Below are 21404 nucleotides of genomic sequence, written 5' to 3' on the forward strand. Positions count from 1 at the left end.
ACGGATTGCACCTTTCGTTTATTTTCTCATAGAGTTTACCAGTTGATTTGGCTGGATCTAACTCCACTTATTACCGAATTCTATACCTAAGTAATCACTGAAATGTAGTAGTTAGGTGATATTTAGTTGGCCAAATTATGGATATATTTGTAGCTGTTGTTTCGTTGTCCGCTGTAAAGATTGAAACACACTCTAGGCTTTCATAGAGATTCGTTCATTTTGAAATTACTAAAAAGTTTGTTTAAAAATAAGGTCTTAGTCAAACAAAGGTCTAAGATAAAAATATTTATTTCGAATTAATTCTGCCAAGCAACATATTGACGCATGTGACGCTTGTACATTCACAGCATGTCAAAAGCAAAAGGATTTCCTCTTCCATATTTCCATATCGGTGGAAAAGAAATTAAAAAAAAACATTTTTCCTAGCTTTAAGCCTGCAAGCGAAGAAAAGAGTAAATATAATTTTCCAGAAAGTTTAATCGTTAAAGAAAAATAACACAAATAATCGAGAAATAAGAATTAACTTTGCAAATTGTTGTTACTTTTTGGCATGATTTTGATGCTTGCCAGCTGCCTCACCCTCTGAGGGATCCTCGGGCAGCGAGTCCACGGATATTGAAGTCCACCGACCACTCCGCCCAGCAACCAAAACACCTTTATTCGCTCGTCTAATCGGCTGCAATTTTATCCGGTAGCAGGGGACAACTAGAAGTGTTGCTACGAGTCAGATGAACTCTATTGCCTGAGAGGGGTAATTGGAGATTACGTTGCTCATACAGACACAAAGTACTCCCTCAAAGTAGCAATATTGAAGTCTTTATTTGAATGTTCACTATATATATTTTACAGTTTCAGATTGATAAGTTCAGTGGATTACATGGACTAAGTCCTGAACATATAACTGGCTTCGATAAAAACCAAGCCGAAAATTAGTCTATATAAGCTAGTTTGGCCGTTTCACAGCGCTCTCGCGGGCATTCCACTTCCTGTGCACAGCGCCCTCGGTGGCATCCCATTCCCATTTCGGCCGATGTGTTAAATTGGAAAGACACTCCTACTAAATCACAGGCCATCTGTATCACTCCTTTTACCTGCATAGACGCCAACCAGCCACCGTTAGCTGGAACTCCATCGACAAGAACTTCTTCACTTTTCATAAGTTTGTGCTTCTCCAAAAATTCAATAAGGCGTTGCTTTTGGTCTGCAGGCAGTTGAAGATAATCGGAATGCTGCTCATAAAACTTGGCAAGGCTCTCCAGATTGTTAAACTTTGTGGCAGTGTCCACTTCAGGATTATTGTAGATGTCAATCAATCGACGTGCCTCGCTCTTGAGCTCGCTATCATCTTGAGCGCACCCAATGGACGCCAGGCATAGAAGGACAGCCATCAGGGAACTAAAGGAGAACAATTTCATTAAACTGAGTATATTTTTTATTGTTACCACCACGAGTTTCACTTACACTAGGAGGATTGCGTTGGCCATTGTTTTATATGCGAGTAGTTGTCGAGATCGCGATCCAATCTGAATTAATAATTTCCTTAAGGCGGCACATCAATTTATATTGGCTGGCTCAGTGCATTGTGAATTCTTATCTCCTATTATATTTGGTCTGTTTTGCGATAATTGGGATAATGTTTTATATTTCTTTCCTAGAATCAAGACTCTTGACATTTCTACGAAAGAAATCTTAATCTATTTTCTGTGATCTTTAGAACCTACCGATTATATGTACAGACCAGGGGGGCAAGCCCCCTGAGCACTCGAACATTTGCCAACACACCGCGCTGCGGCGCCAAGGTGGGGCAAGGGCAGCAGTAGCAGCAGGAGGAGCAGGAGGAGCATGAGGAGCTGGGCGCTGTAGTGGCTGGACAGGAGCATGAAGCGGACAGCAACATGGAAGAACGAAGTTTGGTCGCTGCGATCGACGCCTGTGACACGGCGCTGACTAGGAAGATTAGGTATCATCGCCTGGGCATGTGCGAGCTGTATCAGAACCGCGTCGTCTGGCAGGTGGTGCGCAAGAATTGGCCCGAGGTCAAGACGGACTGCGCCAAGGCCCTGGCGTACAACTCTCGCAATGGCACGGTCTATTTGAGTCGGGCTCGTGCCCACGACGCCCCCGGTGACATACAGGAGTGCCTCAATGATCTGGCAGCCTTCCGCATCCTGATCCGCGACTGAACGATCGCCGATTGCAGCCCCGAGTACGAACGCATCGACAAATCTGGCAGCGCGTCCTCCTGAAGCGCGCCCGCTCCGAGGCCAGTCAGATCATGAGCCAACTCGTGAATGAACGCCTTCATCGCCGATCCCCTGCAGACGGGCAGCTTCGATCGATCGCTGACGGGAGGTGCTTCAGCGCTGCCCACTGGGCGTTCCGGGAGGAGCGCTTCGAAGATGTAATCTCTGCCTGCACGGAGGAGATCGAGTCTTCTGAGGACTGGGCCCAGCACAAGTCAGAGGCTCGGCTCATGCGCGGCACCTTCCACCTGCTGTGCGGCTCTTGAGCGGAGTGCCAGCAGGACTTCGATGCACTGATCGGCGATCCGCAGATTTATACCACATTGCGTGCCTATGCGCTGATTCGGAGCGCTGCCCTCCGCTTCCAGCTGTGGAGGGGGCACGAGGCGACGGACGCCTTCGAGCAGGCCGAGCGGCTGGTGCGCGACAATCCCGATGTGTACCACCAGAGCGGCCTGATCCTCAGCAAGCTACAGCACTTTGAGACCGCCCTGATGGACTTCAAAATGGCCGACCGAATTGCGCCCGAGTTCAAAATCTCTGTTTGATAGCACTACCTGATACCATTTTTCCGCTTTGTACCAAGCCTACTTTTTCTAATAGATTTGGGCCTTTTAAAATGGTTACTGACACTTTTATTACTTTCTATGCCACAATTTTTGAAAGAATTTAAAATGAAGTTACTATATTTTAATGCATTTTTACCGCTTCTTTTTCTGACATAACTTAAGTATCTTACATCTGGTTTCAATTATTTTTATCATTCTAAAAAAGCTAATATATGCAGTTATAAGTTGATTCTAATTACTTTGTGGTTTTCGCTATCGTCTTGGAAATATTAAGCTTTTAAATATAAAATATCTCATTTTTGTGCGTTAATTTTTTCAAAATGTTTATATGAAAAACTCAGCGAAGTAGAAAAAAAATTATTTCCTGTATCATTTTATTTTTGTATATATGTAGGTGTATTAGTTGAGCGTAGTTTAAAGTATTATTCATACAAATCTATGGATAAACGGCTGAGCTAAAAATGATTACCAACCCTCCGAAATTCACATTTTACAGCTTGGAACGCTTCTGGCCCAAAATTTTACTCAGAATCTACAGCGCAGATATCCACAAAATATTGTATGTTGACAAGAAAATTGTACCATCTTTCACAGGATTTTGAAGATTTATTTCGAATTTCGTGTACATGAAAGGTAAAACAGCTCTTAAAGCTTTAATGAAATTCAAAATTAACAGACTCGAAAGCTCGTCTTCTGCTATTTTAACAGAGCCGTAAAGCTATTCTGTATTTTACTTTACATGTATCGCCCGCTTTTAAATTCACAGCATGTCGAGAGAATTGTCCATATTTCCCTATCGGTGGAAAGGAAATTAAAAAAAAAAAACATTTTTCCCAGCTTAAAGCTTCCAAGCGAAGAAAAGAGTAAATATAATTTTCCAAAAAGTTTCATCGATAAAGAAAAAGCAAATATTCGAGAAGTTAGAATTAACTTTGCAAATTGTTGTTATTTTTTGGCATGATTTGGATGCTTGCCAGCTGCCTCACCCTCTGAGGGATCCTCGGGCAGCGAGTCCATGGATATTGAAGTCCCCCTACCACTCCGCCCACCAACCAAATCACCTTCACTCGCTCGTCTGATCGGTTGCCATTTTATCCGGTAACAGGGGACAACTAGAAGTGTTGCTTCGAGTCTGATGAACTCTAATGCCTGGGAGGGGTAATTGTGGATGTTGTTTCATTAGATGAAATATCACGCGAACCAGCGCTAGAGTAGCCTATGATTTCAACGGCGGAAACAAGATTCCCAATCGTGTTGTTTTAGGGGAAAGAAAGTTTGACGTTGCTCATTCCAATACAGACACAAAGTACTTCCTCAAAGTAGTGTTATTGAAGTCTTTATTTGAATGTTCAGTATATATATTTTACAGTTTCAGATTGATAAGTTCAGTGGATTACATGAACTAAGTCCTGAACATATAACTGGCTTCGATAAAAACTAAGCCGAAAATTAGTCTATATAAGCTAGTTTGGCCGTTTCACAGCGCTCTCGCGGGCATTCCACTTCCTGTGCACAGCGCGTCGGTGGCATCCCATTCCCATTTCGGCCGATGTGTTAAATTGGAATCACTAAATCACTAATCACTAAATCACTACTAAATCACAGGCCATCTGTATCACTCCTTTTACCTGCATAGACGCCAACCAGCCACCGTCAGCTGGAACTCCATCGACAAGAACTTCTTCACTTTTCATAAGTTTGTACTTCTCCAAAAATTCAATAAGGCGTTGCTTTTGGTCTGCAGGCAGTTGAAGATAATCGGAATGCTGCTCATAAAACTTGGCAAGGCTCTCCAGATTGTTAAACTTTGTGGCAGTGTCCACTTCAGGATTATTGTAGATGTCAATCAAACGACGTGCCTCGCTCTTGAGCTCGCTATCATCTTGAGCGCACCCAATGGACGCCAGGCATAGAAGGACAGCCATCAGGGAACTAAAGGAGAACAATTTCATTAAACTGAGTATATTTTTTATTGTTACCACCACGAGTTTCACTTACACTAGGAGGATTGCGTTGGCCATTGTTTTATATGCGAGTAGTTGTCGAGATCGCGATCCAATCTGAATTAATAATTTCCTTAAGGCGGCACATCAATTTATATTGGCTGGCTCAGTGCATTGTGAATTCTTATCTCCTATTATATTTGGTCTGTTTTGCGATAATTGGGATAATGTTTTATAATTCTTTCCTAGAATCAAGACTCTTGACATTTCTACGAAAGAAATCTTAATCTATTTTCTGTGATCTTTAGAACCTACCGATTATATGTACACACCAGGGGGCAAGCCCCCTGCGCACTCGAACGTTTGCCAACCCCTTCTCAGTGACGTGGTAAGCCGTGTGGTGGCATGCCTGGCAAATCTGTTGAGTTCAAAATCTCTGTTTGATAGCACTACCGATACCATTTTGTACCAAACCTACTTTTTTTAATAGATTTGGGCCTTTTAAAATGCTTACTGACTTTTTTATCACTTTCTATTCCAGAATTTTTGAAAGAATTTAAAATGAAGTTTCTATATTTTAATGCATTTTTACCGCTTCTTTTTCTGACATAACTTAAGTATCTTACATCTGGTTTCAATTATTTTTATCATTCTAAAAAAGCTAATATATGCAGTTATAAGTTGATTCTAATTACTTTGTGGTTTTCGCTATCGTCTTGGAAATATTAAGCTTTTAAATATAAAATATATCATTTTTGTGCGTTAATTTTTTCAAAATGTTTATATGAAAAACTCAGCGAAGTAGAAAAAAAATTATTTCCTGTGTCATTTTATTTTTGTATATAGGTGTATTAGTTGAGCGTAGTTTAAAGTATTATTCATACAAATCTATGGATAAACGGCTGAGCTAAAAATGATTACCAACCCTCCGAAATTCACATTTTACAGCTTGGAACGCTTCTGGCCCAACATTTTACTCAGAATCTACAGCGCAGATATCCACAAAATATTATAGGTTGACAAGAAAATTGTACCATCTTTCACAGGATTTTGAAGATTTATTTCGAATTTCGTGTACATGAAAGGTAAAACAGCTCTTAAAGCTTTAATGAAATTCAAAATTAACAGACTCGAAAGCTCGTCTTCTGCTATTTTAACAGAGCCGTAAAGCTATTCTGTATTTTACTTTACATGTATCGCCCGCTTTTAAATTCACAGCATGTCGAGAGAATTGTCCATATTTCCCTATCGGTGGAAAGGAAATTAAAAAAAAAAACATTTTTCCCAGCTTAAAGCTTCCAAGCGAAGAAAAGAGTAAATATAATTTTCCAGAAAGTTTAATCATTAAAGAAAAAACAAATAATCGAGACATTAGAACTAACTTTTCAAATTGTTGTTACTTTTTTGCATGATTTGGATGCTTGTCAGCTGCCTCACCCTCTGAGGGATCCTCGGGCAGCGAGTCCACGGATATTGAAGAGCCCTTTGACTTTGAGCTGGCTGTCGAGCGCGAAGAGTTCTTCGGGTACTTAACCGCCTTGGTATTTCCGGAGCATTGTATTATGAAGCGAATCTCGTCGATTAGCTCGGACTTGAAATTCACCTGAGAAGTAGATGCAAATCGATGTGAGTTATAGCGCATGCAATAGTTGGAACTATCACAAGCAAATAGGAGAAAGTGAAGTTGATACTGATGGAAGCTTGGTTAATAATTGATGCAGGTGCAGAGATTAGAATAATACTTTGGACAGATGAGAGGTCAGCTGTATGGCCCCTAGTTGACGCTGTGGGGAGCTAAAACATATCCGTTATTTAGATGAAAGGCGACCTTTTCATGGCCATTTTTAGTCACTTTAGTCACGACACATATGGGTCCACTCCACCTTCAGAGTGTTAATATTTTTAGAGCATCGTCCAGTTTACCTTGTTCTCTCGCGCACTCCAGTAGATGCTGATAACGCAGTTAACCAGGCCGTAAAAGCTGCCAAAGCAGCTGCCCACGAACATGACCAGATAGACGCCGCCCAAATTGGCAAAGCCCAGCGATGAGGCATCTGAATCGGCTTCCTCCTACAGATTTTTCAGTGCAAATGACGTCGAATATGGCGATAAATATAGGAATATAGGAATATGCGTGTGTGCGTGTGTGCGTGTGTGCGTGGTGCGTGTGTATGTGTGCGTTGGTGTGCGTACGTGAACTACGGGCAGGAAAACTAATCGGACTAGAAGCCAGGACACTGTCTGTTCATTTCCATGTTGATACCTTGTTGTCGTCGCTGCGCTCTTTCACACCAAGCACCATCTCAAGCAGGGAGACAAAGATGCCGAAGAAGGAGCCCACTCCCATCACCAGGAAGACGCCACCCAGATTGCTAATCTCCAAGGCCACGGCGCCGGCATCGTCATCCGAATCCTGCACACACCCACACATGGACACTGACCCACACGATCTGGCCAAGATTGATTCAGACACTTACCGAACAGGCTCCCCCGCCGCGCTTCTCCTTCCACCATTTTGTCTTCATTTTGGTTAGCAGTCCTTGCTCCTGCATCTCCAGAATGGCCTGGCTGAGAATGTCGCGATATGGCCAGTCTGTGAAAGAATCCGATTAAGAACAGCCTTGGTGACCCCTGATAGTGAGGATAAACTACTTTTCCGCATGGCTATGCCATAGCCCTTCTCGTCCAGCAGGGCTCCCACCTGGGTCAAAGTGCAGCGCCGCTCAGTAATGTACTCAATCGTGGTGGACTCCATGAGGAAGGCATAGTTGCTGTTTTCGACACGATCGACGCCCTCCTGATTCGAGTTCGTCATATACTGAGGATTATCCGTCAAGAACTGGTACATCTCCTGGTACGTTGGATAGTTGGACTCCTACAAATTAATTAAACTCTCTTTCCTGAGGCTCTTTTGCTCTTCTCAACTACTTTCATTCCCATCTTCACTTACCTTAAAGAAGGTAAAGGTGCTGCCGCCATTCTTGGCGCCATAGTTCACCCCGCCCTTGTTCTTAGACAAATCGTCAACGTCATTAATTGGCGTCACCAAGGACTCCACAGTGAGGAATGCTGCCAGATTGGCCGTATACGATGACACCAGAATCAGAGTAAAGAACCACCAGGATGCGGCCACAGCTCGTGTTGAATACGCTCTGCCAGGAAAAGCAGTAAACCAGGAATTACTAAATAAACATAAATAAATGAAATTGTGCAATCGATTACTCACTTGGGGGCCAGCTCCGAGCCCTGCTGGAGCAGGGCGCCCACCGAGAACCACAGGCAATTGGGAAAGCTGAACTGATTCTCCAGCTCGGTGGGCTCTTCAATGCAGGGATACGGATTGTCCCATTCGGCCGGCGACAGGCGGCCCAGCACGAACATACTTATAGACACACCCATATAGGCCAGGCCCAGCCAGAGCCAGACCTCGCCTGAAAATGGCGACATGAAGGAGAATAATTTTGGCGGCTCCTTCATTGGCTTGCGGAACAGAATTCCGATTCCTGGAAGTGTCAATTTCAATTTCAGTAGCAGGCATCCGGCAACAGCTCTTACCCAGACTCATAAAGGGTATGGTGAAGTCGACGCCGCTCTCCCGCTCGGATGTCATGGTCAGGTCGGTAATGCCCATGTCAGCGCGCTAATCAAATATGAAAAATTATTTAATCTCGCCTGAACATGTGTACGCAGTACGTATGTGAGAGTGTACATATATTATGCATTAGTAAATGTAAATAGAAATGCATATGTAAATATTGCGTATGCGCCCAGTTGTGCACATTCTGATAGAGCAATCTGTTAATTATTCATTTTAATTTTCATTTTAATTTATTTCTTGCGAAGTAAGCCCATGCATGACCATGACTAAATTCCGCGTAATTTTGATAGAGCTTCTGTACACAAATTTAACTGATGGGGACACCCAGTTTATAGAATTTATTCTGAACCTCGAAATTCATACGAAGTTAAATATTTTGATGTTTTTATTGATTCCACGAACAATTGAGCTTCGTCTCATGATAAGAGCGCTTCTAGTGCAGCATCAAATATCAGTTTACTCAAGTCTCTAAGGAGGAAGCAAAGCTAAAAATGTCTCCTTTAATCCACCTAAGGTATGTGATTGAAAGAAATACATGAATATATTTTGTTTTGGCTCTTCTGATTTGACAACAGGCCTAAGCATCAGCTCTAGCCCGATCATGCAGCTGAAGCCGAGCTGCTAAGCTACACCAAAGCGGCTATTGCGCTGTACGAGAGGCAGTCTCATTGTACAGTAGACAGACATGACGAGGAGGTAGTTTTGGATCGGTAAATCAGTAAATTTGAAAGGGAAAACCTTACGTAGAAGATTTGCCTGCTCAGGATGGCGTTGACCAAGTGAAGGAAGCTGCCAAAGCTCTACTCAATGAATTCGCCCATTACATTTGAACAAAAATAACCCCAAAAGATGAGGAATAGAAAAGTTGCACCCATTTATGTACTCAATAAACCAAAAACTGTTCCCCTAATTCTCTTTGGGAGCTCATAATGGGCTGTGAAGATAAATTACCAAGGAGAAACTCTGGCAAGAGACAGATTTTAGTGTCTGAATTATGCTGAATATTAATTTGGGGCAACCTCTATCAAGCTGCTAGGCCACTGACGCACTATAAATACTGCGACATTTATAAAAGCCATTTCTAAAATGATAATGATGATGATGATGGCAACATTTATGGCCATTAAATATAAATCAATAACCAGACAAGTTCAACAAGGGAATAAGCTCGATAAATGGCCCCAACGGGGTTCAATTAGATTTATGTCAACGCACGGTTGCAGCCACCCACAACTCACATTGTCGATTATCTCCCGCAGCATGCCATTCCATTCACCCGTCTTGGGGTCGAGGCCACCATATTTGTTGTCCGGCTGCAGGCGGAAGGTGTAGCTGAAGCCCAGCTTCTTGGAGAGCTCATCGATGAGCTCGATGCCAAAGCCCTCGAACTGATCGTTGCCCTCCAGCTTCTCGGATGTCTCCTTCAGCATGCCATAAGGTTCGCTCTGTGCAAAAGGAAGCCATTAGAGGCGGTAGAGTGTACCCAAGCTCACACCCAACCCACACTCACAATGGCCGTGACGACGACGAAGCTTTTGTTCACCAACGAACGCATATCCGGCTCTAAGGAGAGTGCCGGAGCCGGACGATTCGCCTGGAAGCCATCCTCGCCACTCCACTGTCCAACTTTCTGCATGCCCGACACTGCCAGCTCGATGACCTCCAGCTGGAAATCTGTGCGCAGTCCCTCGTAGTCAAAGCGAATGGGACCCGTGAGGCCGTTCAGCGTTAGCTGCGGGGAGAGACCATGAGAGTTGCATGAGTTATTCAGATTTGACCGTCTCCCATCTTCTGTGCCCGGCCCCACCCCCCGGCCAACGACTCACCGACTTCATGTAGTTGACGAGAGTGTAGCCCTTATCCCAGGCGCTGTCATCGCCGCAGCTCAGGGGCACGGGACGGAAGTTCGCATGCTTGTAGGTCTCGGCCAGCAGCTGGACGCCATCGTAGACCAGGGCCATGCTGTTGGTCAGAGGGCACGACACTGTGAAATGAACAGATGGGAGAGAGTGGGCAAAGAGTCATAAAGGATAACGTCATTTATCATTTTAGCCCCCAGTCGTCTGGGGCATGGGTATGCAATTCAATTCAATTATTTAAATTCACTCATGCGAATAGATTTCGGATTTGCATAAATTGTCTCCCGGGGAGCCTTGGGACGCGAGACCTCGCCGTTCTGTGTGAGAACTGGACCAGGTGATTTACCGTTCTGAAATGGCTCCTCGCTCTCGTACAGGGCCTTGGCGACATCCTGCACCTGCTCGTTGTCGGGCGAGACGAGTCGCAGACCCGTGATGTTGGTGCCGGCATGCTGAAAGGGCTCCAGGTCCATGGTGTGCCAGTCGAGGTTACCAATCATATAGCGATAGTCGCTGGTCACCAGACCCACCTGCTGGGCCTGCTTGAAGAACTCGGGCAGCGTGCCCATCGATCCGACCACCACTAGTGAGTAATCGTCCGCATTGCGTATACGCCGCAGGACATTGCGATAGTTGCCGTTGAGGTCGAGCTCGTAGCGGCGCACGGTGATGGTGGGCCCAGCCGTTCCGTACATCTGCAGCAGCTCCTTCACGGTGGAGAGATACTCGCCCGACTCGTAGACAATCGTGAAGCTCTCCCAGCCCAAGGCCATCACCATGTCCTTGAGAGCCACACCCAGAGTCGACGGATGTGGGTGCAGGTTGATGGTCGGTAGCTGGGCATTGAAGTCCCAGCGCGTGTCCAGAAACGGCATCTCTTTGGCATCGCAGATGCTCATGGCGTGACGGGCAGCCAAATTGGTGGTGGGTCCAAACACGGCAACAAGATTTTGCTTTATTTGCATGCAAATACATAGACTGTAATACGGACAACAGCAACAGTCAGCGAGTACTCACCCTAAGCATTCTGCATAGCTTCTTGGAGGTTTCGAAGGAGTTGCCCGGCTCAATGGCCACGGCCACGCCATGCAGCTGCATCTCCTCATTCTCCTCGTTGGCCTTGCTTACCGCCAGATGGAAGATCTTCTCTAGATCGGGTTCGGTGTTCTCGTAGATCAGACCTGAAAATAAACGCACAGATATACGTACGTACATGTCTTGGTGCTTTAGTGGGAGAGGGCACGTTTTTTCTCGCTTTGTTTTGCTAGGCGAGTTCTGTTTATATTTTGGGCTTGCCAATTCGCCGCAGCGGAATGCGGTATAAAAATACATGCCACAGATTGCGCGGCACATTTGCATGTGCATGCCACAGTTAAGCCACACAGCAAATTTCTGCTTATATAATTAGTGAATATGCTGTGCACTCACCAACATTTGTCCGCTCTGACCGGCAGTCATGGATAAGCAACAAAAACTGGAACAAACACAATGGGATGCAGGGTCCTGCTCCTGGCACCCACATCCTATGTTGCCTCTGTTTTTCCTAAGTGCCGCTGTACTCAAAAATGCATAAATATTTTCTGCGCTTTGTACGCACTTATTTCCTATTAATTGTGCGATTGTTTAACGTTTTTCTTGCCGCGCACTAAATTTACATATTTCTGCAGTCCGCCTGCCGCGAATGGTAAATGGGAATGCGAATCCGGATGGCCAAGCAATTTGCTGCTGTTTCTGGGTCTTCTTCTGCAACAGCAGCTGATGCTGAATTCGCCACGTATATTTATAGCCTCCGAGTGGGTTTTGTTTTATCAATGAAAATGTTCTCGCGCGTTTTTCAAGTGCTCAAGTTTCCATAATTGAATCATACTCGTACTTCAATGAACAACTTTGAGCCGTATTAATTGGATAAGCTCTTCACCTTTTTAACGCCAATTTAACGATGATGCCCCTTGTAAACCCTTGCCCCATCCAACAGCGAGCGAGGAGTAAAAGCGAGCCAAACAAAAAGTCCGACGGTGCAGAAAGTGCAGAAACTTGAAAATAAATCCACCAGATGAACGAAACGTTCACGGCATACGTTGTGCATCGCACAATTGTACGGCCAATGGGTATGGTGTGGGTCAGGATCAGGATCAGGGGAAAGTAGCTGATTTTGGGGTACGGTGTGTTGGTGGGTATGGGTGATGGTGTGTTTAAGAAAGCAACGATAAATACACCGAAAACGAAAAGGAAAATACCCAAGTGCACTGGGGCGCACTGAGAAAGGGAGAAATCGGAGAAAGAGATTGAAAACAGCTTTCTGCGAAATTTGTTTCAGCCCCATGGGTGTGCAACAAGCGTCGATAAGTGCAGCCAGAACGAAAGGGAACCAGTGGCGAAAGAAAAGTGGAAAAGTGGGGGCGGCGGGCCCGCCCGAGTGTCTGCCCCACAATGGCTGGTAAACAAATTCATTGCATTTAGCTTTGGGTGCATCTGGTGGTACAGCACAGTAGAGCACTCCACTGCTGCTCTTGTCAGGGCCATGCAATTGCAGCCAAATTCTGCTGCTGCTGCTGCTGCTGCTGCTGCTGCTACTGCACTCTTTGATTTTGAAGGTCCAACAAGATTTATGGGCCAGGCTTTGAATAATCCATTTAGAGCATGTAAAGCATGGCAGAGCGCGAACATCTCTTATTTTTAATAATGATGGTAAGGCAAAAATGTGAAAAATTGCACACACACCTGAACGCAAGCATGCTGCCGAAGGGTTTTTATGTTCTTACTTTCGGGCATGTCCTTCACACACAATGGCCGTCAAGTGTGCGGGGAGGGGAGTGTGCGGAGGAGTGTTGGCTTGTAGCAAACTGTTGCTGTCAGCCGTAAATAAAATCAACGTCAACGGCAAACCCCCGGACCTGACTCTAGTCCGGAATGCATCTGTATCTTCACCTGCTCCCAGTACTCCATCGCCCGATGTGGCTGTTGTGCACGATGTGCTGTGATGAATGGGTAAGGGTATTCCATGGACGACACACCGCTGCTCTAATTTTTGCCGCCCCGCCCAGCCTAGCCCCCTTGTGGTGTCAAATTGCCCAGCAGCTTGGTGCTCTCCTTTGCTTTGCATTTACATAACGCCATGCCAGGCGTCAATGTATCTTGAGAGTACGCACGCTGGCGCTCTCAGCATGCCTGAGCGTGCATTTTCTGCTAGGCAAATAGCTGACATTATGCACACGCATACAACCAGCACCAGCACCACCACCAACACAAATACCCACATAAGCAGCAGTTGCATGCATTTGCATAAGTACTTGAGCTGGGTCCTTAAGCTGCCGCCAGCTGTACGCAATTAACAGAAGCAGAAGCCATTTGTAAATCCATTTGAGGCACGCACGCAGCTGCCGGCAGCTATCACACATTTTTCTAATCAATAATCCAAGCCCCTTTTAAAGGTCAACCATGAAACGCTAATTTTACATATGGCAAACAAAAGTAAAGGTAACCACACATATAATTTATAGCAATGTTCCCCTGTGACCAAATAGATTTGAGAATTATTTTTTGCCCTAGTTTTAGAATAAAATGTTTAGCCGATTACATTGATTGAGTCCTAAACATATAACTGGTGACGAGGAAAACTAAGCCGAAAATAGCGACCTGTTTGTTCATTTCCACTCCCTTTGCAGACGATTTGAGATGGTTGACAGCCTCGCCCACTGTTCGAGTGGCTCCATCTATCACTACAACCCTTCCAGGATATAATTCCCAGCTATGTCCACCGGGAGCTCCGACGACAAGCACTGCACCACCTAAAGACTGTAGAGCAGCTTGTTTGTGCCTCTCCAAAAGTTCACTAGCGCGTTGCTTTTGGTCTTTAGGCAGTGGATAATGATCGGAATGCTGCTCATAAAACTTGGCAAGGCTCTCCAGATTGTTAAACTTTGTGGCAGTGTCCACTTCAGGATTATTGTAGATGTCAATCAAACGACGTGCCTCGATCTTGAGCTCGCTATCATCTTGAGCGCACCCAATGGACGCCAGGCATAGAAGGACAGCCATCAGGGAACTACAGGAGAACAATTTCATTAAACTGAGTATATTTTTTATTGTTACCACCACGAGTTTCACTTACACTAGGAGGATTGCGTTGGCCATTGTTTTATATGGGAGTAGTTGTCGAGATCGCGATCCAATCTGAATTAATAATTTCCTGAAGGAGGCACATCAATTTATATTGGCTGGCTCAGTGCATTGTGAATTCTTATCTCCTATTATATTTAGTCTGTTTTGCGATAATTGGGATAATTTCTTTCCTAGAATCAAGACTCTTGACATTTCTACGAAAGAAATTTTAATCTCTTTCTGTGATCTTTAGAACCTAACGATTATACTTACATACATATGTACAAGCTCGTACATACATTTTTTTATAATTACCTAAGGCTTAAATATGACTGGCATTATGAATATATTTCCTCATCAAAAAATAAAGAGATAATAAAAATGATCAAATGGAATTCTTCTTTTGACCTCAAATGCGTAATGGCAGGCATCAAAGAACCTGCCAATGATTTTCTCGGCATGCAATCGTTAATCTTTTTATCACTGATATCATCACTCTTTCATTAAATGAAATATTTCTATTTATTCTAATAACTGAAATGATTTACGAGGAGTGCGAAAGAGATTGCGAAAATAGTTAAAATGTTTTCAAAATTGGTTGTCATCTCCGCGGAGAATACTTTTAAGAACAAGTAAACCATTTTTGATTTGATCATTTTTATTATCCATTTATTTTTAAATGAACAAATATATTAATAAACGCATTATAAAACAATATTTTTAATATTGTTGAGCTCTATAGCATTTACAGAGACATCAAATATTTGTATATATTAGGCTGCTAGGTGTCGTTGCAATTTGTCTGATGTAAGATGAGCTTGGCTGCCAAGTTGCCGACGGACACCGTCATCGTCATCGGACAGCGGGATACAATCCGAGTAGTGCCTACAATCAGTGTTGGAAGACTTCTTTCTTTAGTAAATTCGTATACTGCCGAATTATTATACATTTCGATAATAGTGCTTTTTTCGGCCTCGGCCACCAGACACCCAATCAGGCTCAACAGACAGCTAAATTGGAGCAACGGAACCCTTATTGCTAGACTGACACTTTGCTTAAAAGTGCGATTCAGCTTGTAGCTACTAATGGATGAGATTAACTATCTATTAGTTCAATCATTTATTGATTTATAATCTGTCTGACAGTGCTGTGCCATTCCGCTTCACCTAAAAGTGATAATTGTAAATGAATCATTAAATGAAATTCATTTCTGCACAAAGACTCCTATTTTGCAGCTTCGAATACATTTAGCTTAAGCCGCAAATATTACTTCAGTCAATATTGAATTCCTTACAGCACGTGGCATTGAATCAATGGGTGGGTGCTGATTGTTGATTTGATTTGATTTGTTTTGGCATTCTGGTATTCTGGGGCGTGCCAATTTTGACAAGCGCCAGGTCGATTTGCTGTTTGCGCTGTCAATGCCAATCTGTTTCAGTCAAATCAAATGCACAATTTGCACTAGAAGCTTGATTGACAAATGTAAACCTTGAATTGTGCTAAAAGTTTATTTTTGGGATTTCCATGTGTACTTTGGCAGCATGCCATTGGAAAGTTTTTGGAGTGAAATTCGGGTGGTTGGTGGGAGGGGGAAGTTTAAGTAAAGAATAATATTCAGATTGACTTTTACCTATCTCTCTTTAAGATTTCATTCCATTTGTGCTCGTAGGACCCCTTGCAACCCTTTTGGAAATTCAAAGAAACAAACCAGAAATAGCATGCAAGCTGCTTTCGGTGAGTGAAGGGCGACAATTTGGCGCGTTGTCAAAACAAAGTGCTCCTGTACATAGAAACACTCAAGAGCACACACAGGGACAGTCGCTGCGAAATGTATGTGTACGGGCTGCCAGACAAAATCAATTTGAACCACGGCAGCCAGCCAGACAAACAAGGAGCAGAGTCCACAGCAAAGGGAGAACCCACAAGAGAGCACAGCAATCAAACTCACACACAATTTGAAGACCTCTCTTCCTCTCTCCATGACAAACACAAACACACACGCACACCCACACAAATAAACGAATACACGAATACAGACAGATGCAGGCAACGCGTAATGGCGCGTAAAGTGTTGCGCCATCTTAATGCGTGCCAAAAACCACAAACTCATGGCCGCGAATGCTTGGACGGGCCGGGGCAGGGCAGGGCAGGCGTCTGATAAGGAAGCGCATTAGGCAGCGAGTGATAGAAAGGGAATGAGAGACCACACCAGGAAACGGAAATGGGTCGAGCAAGCAGGCGAGATGGAGATGGGCAAACAAGTTCAGTTCAAGGGACAGAGAAGAGCGGACCGCAAAAAGGGTTTGGGTGAGTTGAACGCACTTGGAGCCATCAGCGACTCTCTCTCCCTCTCTTCATTGCAATTAGCTGTGGGCTCGTGTATTGGTGTGTATCTCCCACTCTCCGCCACTCCAAAGGGATAACAGGCCTGAAAGAGGGAGAGAGAGAGAGCGCGTGTGCTAACGAGCTGCGTAAGAGACTGAGCCAGGCATTCGCTGTGCCTCTTGTTGTTGACTCAACTGCAGCGAGACTCACGCACATTGCCTATGCCCATAGCCTATGCCCATGTCCATGTACGAGTATGTAGCCCTATGAGCAGGGCTCATGAAATGTTAACAGCAAACAGGTGAGCTGCCAGGCAGTCTGGCCTGAACTGCAGGAGCCGAGGCTGGGCCCTTGGTGTCCCATTTGGCACGAGGCCAAACCAAAACTAGCCCAGGCAGCCCAACCAGTTGCATTGTCAGGGGCTATGCGCGATGGGGTGCTGGGCTGCTGGCTGCCTGCTGTGGCATGTTAATGTCAGTGTCACGGTGTCAAATTGTCAGCGCCTGTTGCCACTGTGACCCTGCTGCTGCTGCTGCCACGACCAAAATAAGAGAAACAGAATAGTTGGCATGCCGAGGCATGAACTATGTGTGTGTGTGTGTGTGTGTGTGCGACGCCTTAAAGTATGCAATGCGTGCCATAGCCACAGAATTAGTTATGGCATGTACGTGAACTTTGCTCGGGTGAAAATCCTCAAAAACTGAACACGCTCTACGTATGCTGAATCCTGATGTTTTGGCTGGCGGTGTGGCATCCTCAAAGGGCATCGCTAAGCAGCTCTATCAGCTAAGCAGTGTCACGCAGGGTAAACAACAAGCCAGTCTACCTGGTGCTTCCGCCTAAGACAGAGCACTGAATCAGCGAACAGTAATCCAGCCTATTGGCCATTAAGCATACGCCCTGCGGACCCTTGCAGACCCTCATCAAATTAATAACATTCGAGCAGGAAGGTGCACGGCAAGCAGCGAGCGACCAACCCTTCGCACGCATATGCCACAAATATCCGTGCACATTTTTTAAATTTAACCACTTGTTAAACAATATTATCCAATATCAAAACAAACGCAGCGAGTGCGCAGGCCGAAAGAGAAATGGGAGAAAGAGAGAGTACAGTTCTCTCTCTCTCTCTCTCTGTTGGATGTTTCCACAATGCATACACACAAATGTACACCAACACCAACGGGCGAGTGAAAAGTGGCAGAGGCAGAGCAGCAGCAGAGCACAGCACATTGGCCAGGAGCAGGTCTGACCCACAGTTCGACACGAGAGCTGAGCGAGTGCGGACGCGTGCAGCGGCTAACAAGCGAAACAAAAACACATTGTAGGAAGGCAGGCCAGTGCTGTAAACAAACCAAAATTGTGTGAACTTGAGAGAATTGTGGGTGGAGAAGAGAAGGCTACTACGACGGCTGCTCGCGAGTGTACGTGCCTGCCATATGTGTGTTGGTGGCTGCGCGAAGGTGCCACAGATTAATTAGCAATTAACGCTCACCCACTGCAACAACCGACGACCGACACTCGACAGGCCACACTATGTCCGAAATCATTGAGCTAAATGTTGGCGGTGTCAGCTACACGACCACGCTGGCCACGCTGCTGCAGGACAAGACCTCGCTGCTGCACGAACTCTTTGGCGATGGACGCGAATCACTGGCCAAGGACAGCAAAGGGCGCTACTTCCTCGACCGCGACGGGGTCCTCTTCCGCTACATTCTGGACTACCTGCGCGATAAGACGCTGAATCTGCCAGAGGGCTTTCGCGAGCGTCAACGCCTGCAGCGGGAGGCGGAGCACTTCAAGCTCTCAGCCATGCTGGACTGCATACGTGGGGAGCGGGACGCCCGTCCGCCCGGCTGCATCACCATTGGGTATCGGGGCAGCTTTCAGTTCGGCAAGGACGGCCTAGCTGATGTCAAGTTCCGCAAACTGTCCCGCATCCTGGTCTGCGGCCGCGTGGCCCAGTGCCGCGAGATCTTCGGCGACACGCTAAACGAGTCACGGGATCCGGACCACGGCGGTCCCGATCGCTACACCTCGCGCTTCTTCCTGAAGCACTGCTTTATCGAGCAGGCCTTCGACAATCTGCACGATCACGGATATCGTTTGGCTGGCAGCTGCGGCTCGGGGACGGCTGGCTCGGCCGCGGAGCCCAAGCCGGGCGTCGACACGGAGGAGAATCGCTGGAACCACTACAATGAGTTTGTCTTCATCCGGGACTAAGGCCATCAGCCGACTATGTCCCTACTTTAAGCCCACAAACACCACCCCCCAACACCCACCCAACAAGCTGTCTCTATCCTTCTGTGTTTCGTTATGTCCTGGATTCTGCTGAGGCCCACAGGCAACATCGCCAAGAACAACCAACAGCTGACATCGACATCCTGTCGTCCTTGTGACCGTCTGCTGGCTGCCTCGTCAGTATTGGCTGTAATGAGACATCCATTATGCGCATAGGAGATCATAAATTGGACAGGAACGAACAGTGGGTGACGGTGATGAGCAGAATGCCAAGGAGAATCCAAAGGTTTGAGTTTCAACCCACCTCTCGATATACAAATGGGAACATTTCAAATGTACAATTGAACTAACAATCCACACACATACCCGTAAGCCTAGAAAATTATTTAGAAAAACTTAAGCCAGGACCCGAGTTTTGTTTTCTATATCTTCCTTCGATTTGCCTGCTAATTAAATGCGACTTACACTTATGTAATGTCGGGGGTAGAGCGAGAGCCCCATCAAATTTGATATGTTGAGCTGCTGCGCATAAATTTCGCTGATGAATGAAGACGAATTTGGATTTACGAGCAGACAACAAAGTGAAAATAAATTGGAAACGGCAGATAGCAACAACAAATCGAACATTTTATTAGCCCCTAAAATCCGTTAATGCATTGCAGAATAAACAAAACGATTCGAATACATAAAACAGAATCGAATGGAAGTGAAATGAGATAAGAACCAGAGAAGGAACTACAGACAGTCTACAGTCTACAGACCAGAAAGTAAGGAATATTCGATTAAATGGTATTAAACTAACTCAAACATACACTGAACAACATGAAATACGGGTTACTCTCTGAAACTAACGAAATATTGTAGAAACAGAAATCACCCCAGTACAGGGGGCATACAACAACAAAAAATGGTAAATTTAAAGTTTTATTAGCCTAATAAAAGTCGAAACTTTGAAAAACAACATACATAATAAATATATATATCTGTATACATAGCGGCATAGAATAAAGGCAGAAAACATCTGGCCCCAAAAATGATGGCCCAAGCAAAAAGCCAAACGCAATTCATAAAACTCGAACGCAAAGCGATATTAGAAACATATTTATAATAAATATCATACAAAGGCTGTCACAAGACCGGCTCGTTGTCCACAAAAGTTCTCCAAGATGTTTCCGATTCTGGAAAGCTACGAATAATTCAACCAAAAATGTGGCCATATTTAGCATGATATAAACATTTGGCTTGACAGCTACAGAGAGCGATGTAATGTGTTCCAGTATTACATGATTTTACATGATAAAAAATATAGAAAAAACTACTCACATCCTGGTCAATTGGAACATTCTTTGGCTAATTTTTGTTGCTGGAACTACAACTCTGACAGATGTCAGGCCAAGGCCTTTTCCTGGATATGATTGTCATGTGAAAAGCTTTTGAAAAACCACCACTCCGATTTATTAGTGAATTGCACTGAGAGATGCCAAAACCAAATGGACACAAAGTACTTCCAAACACCGATGGGAATACAACACATACCCAATAAAATTTGCTGAACGTTGGAGAGCGCCTCTCCTTATTGATTTTATCCGCTTTTGGGAGCGGCAACAGACTCATTGAAATACTATATTCCGCTGACATATCTCGCATAGCATTTTCAGCATTTTCCCGCCATAGGTTTGTTGTTGATCTCATTTCCATGTGCACCAATTTTTGTTAAATGATGCGCCCGTCGGACAACTCCAATGAAAATGGCAGGGCGCATTTGAATAAATCCATGAAGCACTCACGAAATAAATAAACGAGCAAATTGTATAAAACTACGAGTAGAAATTGTTTAAAGTCGGATTGCATATGTAATCGTAAACAATAATTTGGCTATATGCATGAACAAACTATCGAGCTGCATTATACACATTCATACTGATGACGAGGCTCACACAGATATTATGAATCAATATACACATACATATATACATACATATATCTATATATATATATACATATATACCTAATTATATATTAAAACAATTGTCGATATTGAAAGTATCTTATAAATGTTTAGTATTACATGTAATTGAATCCAAATCGAATGTGAAAGTGGGATGGAAATGTACGAGTATTGTATTATTAAATGAATTAAACTAAAACTAAAGCTAATTTAAACTAAACTAAACTAAACCGAATGTAAAATGTATTTAGAAAAGCGCAAAAAAGTAAAACTGCTAAAATAGCCTATCAAGTGCGACTAAGCAACATACAAACACATGTACGAGTATGCATCTAAAGGGTATAACTTGCAACAGGCGAAAACCAACAATAAATTAAAGAAAACGAAGAACACGTAAGATTATTGCATGTGGTATGGGCCACAGGGATCCCGTAAGTGTCTACTCCTTTAGCTTTAGATTATCATGAATTGGTCATTCTGCTGCCCAAGTTAATATTCATTCGTGGAATAAATCGCGCAACCCGCGGCAAAGAACTCATTCATAGACACATGGCTCGTGACTTACGGCTCACGACAGCTC

The 21404-nt window shown here is 44.4% G+C and overlaps 4 protein-coding genes across 6 annotated transcripts; 1 reads left to right on the forward strand and 3 right to left on the reverse strand.

The window, feature by feature from the left end:
• Positions 1-821: 821 nt before the first annotated feature.
• On the reverse strand, positions 822-1680 carry LOC111066477 (protein Turandot M). Its single transcript, XM_022355140.2, has 2 exons — positions 1462-1680; positions 822-1395 (listed from the first exon to the last, which is right to left on the reverse strand). Exons 1-2 carry the CDS (start codon positions 1482-1484, stop codon positions 930-932), a joined length of 489 nt encoding a protein of 162 aa, XP_022210832.2. The 5' UTR covers positions 1485-1680; the 3' UTR covers positions 822-929.
• Positions 1681-3650: 1970 nt separating this feature from the next.
• LOC111066412 (glutamate receptor ionotropic, kainate 3) lies at positions 3651-11905 on the reverse strand. 3 transcript variants are annotated; one of them, XM_041591568.1, is made up of 15 exons: positions 11641-11905; positions 11230-11393; positions 10559-11165; positions 10180-10337; positions 9864-10085; positions 9592-9798; positions 8311-8395; positions 7982-8258; positions 7706-7907; positions 7408-7630; positions 7233-7348; positions 7019-7168; positions 6679-6825; positions 6193-6358; positions 3651-3798 (listed from the first exon to the last, which is right to left on the reverse strand). In XM_041591568.1, the coding sequence occupies exons 1-15, from the start codon at positions 11732-11734 to the stop codon at positions 3758-3760; spliced, it is 2859 nt and encodes a 952-aa protein (XP_041447502.1). In that variant the 5' UTR covers positions 11735-11905; the 3' UTR covers positions 3651-3757. The 3 variants fall into 3 exon arrangements, with proteins under 3 accessions (XP_041447502.1, XP_041447503.1, XP_022210677.2); XM_041591569.1 differs by lacking the exon at positions 6679-6825 and having other exon boundaries at positions 11641-11904; XM_022354985.2 differs by lacking the exons at positions 3651-3798; positions 7019-7168 and having other exon boundaries at positions 6144-6358; positions 11641-11904.
• Positions 11906-13684: 1779 nt separating this feature from the next.
• On the reverse strand, positions 13685-14350 carry LOC111066468 (protein Turandot M-like). Its single transcript, XM_022355113.2, has 2 exons — positions 14324-14350; positions 13685-14257 (listed from the first exon to the last, which is right to left on the reverse strand). The coding sequence occupies exons 1-2, from the start codon at positions 14344-14346 to the stop codon at positions 13786-13788; spliced, it is 495 nt and encodes a 164-aa protein (XP_022210805.1). The 5' UTR covers positions 14347-14350; the 3' UTR covers positions 13685-13785.
• A 3522-nt stretch (positions 14351-17872) lies between these two features.
• Positions 17873-19629, forward strand: LOC111066467 (BTB/POZ domain-containing protein KCTD12). The gene has a single exon (XM_022355112.2). It carries the CDS (start codon positions 18172-18174, stop codon positions 18856-18858), a length of 687 nt encoding a protein of 228 aa, XP_022210804.2. The 5' UTR covers positions 17873-18171; the 3' UTR covers positions 18859-19629.
• The last annotated feature ends 1775 nt before the right edge of the window (positions 19630-21404 follow it).

The sequence above is a fragment of the Drosophila obscura genome, unplaced genomic scaffold, assembly GCF_018151105.1.
Source record: "Drosophila obscura isolate BZ-5 IFL unplaced genomic scaffold, ASM1815110v1 contig_150, whole genome shotgun sequence".
NCBI lineage: Eukaryota > Metazoa > Arthropoda > Insecta > Diptera > Drosophilidae > Drosophila > Drosophila obscura.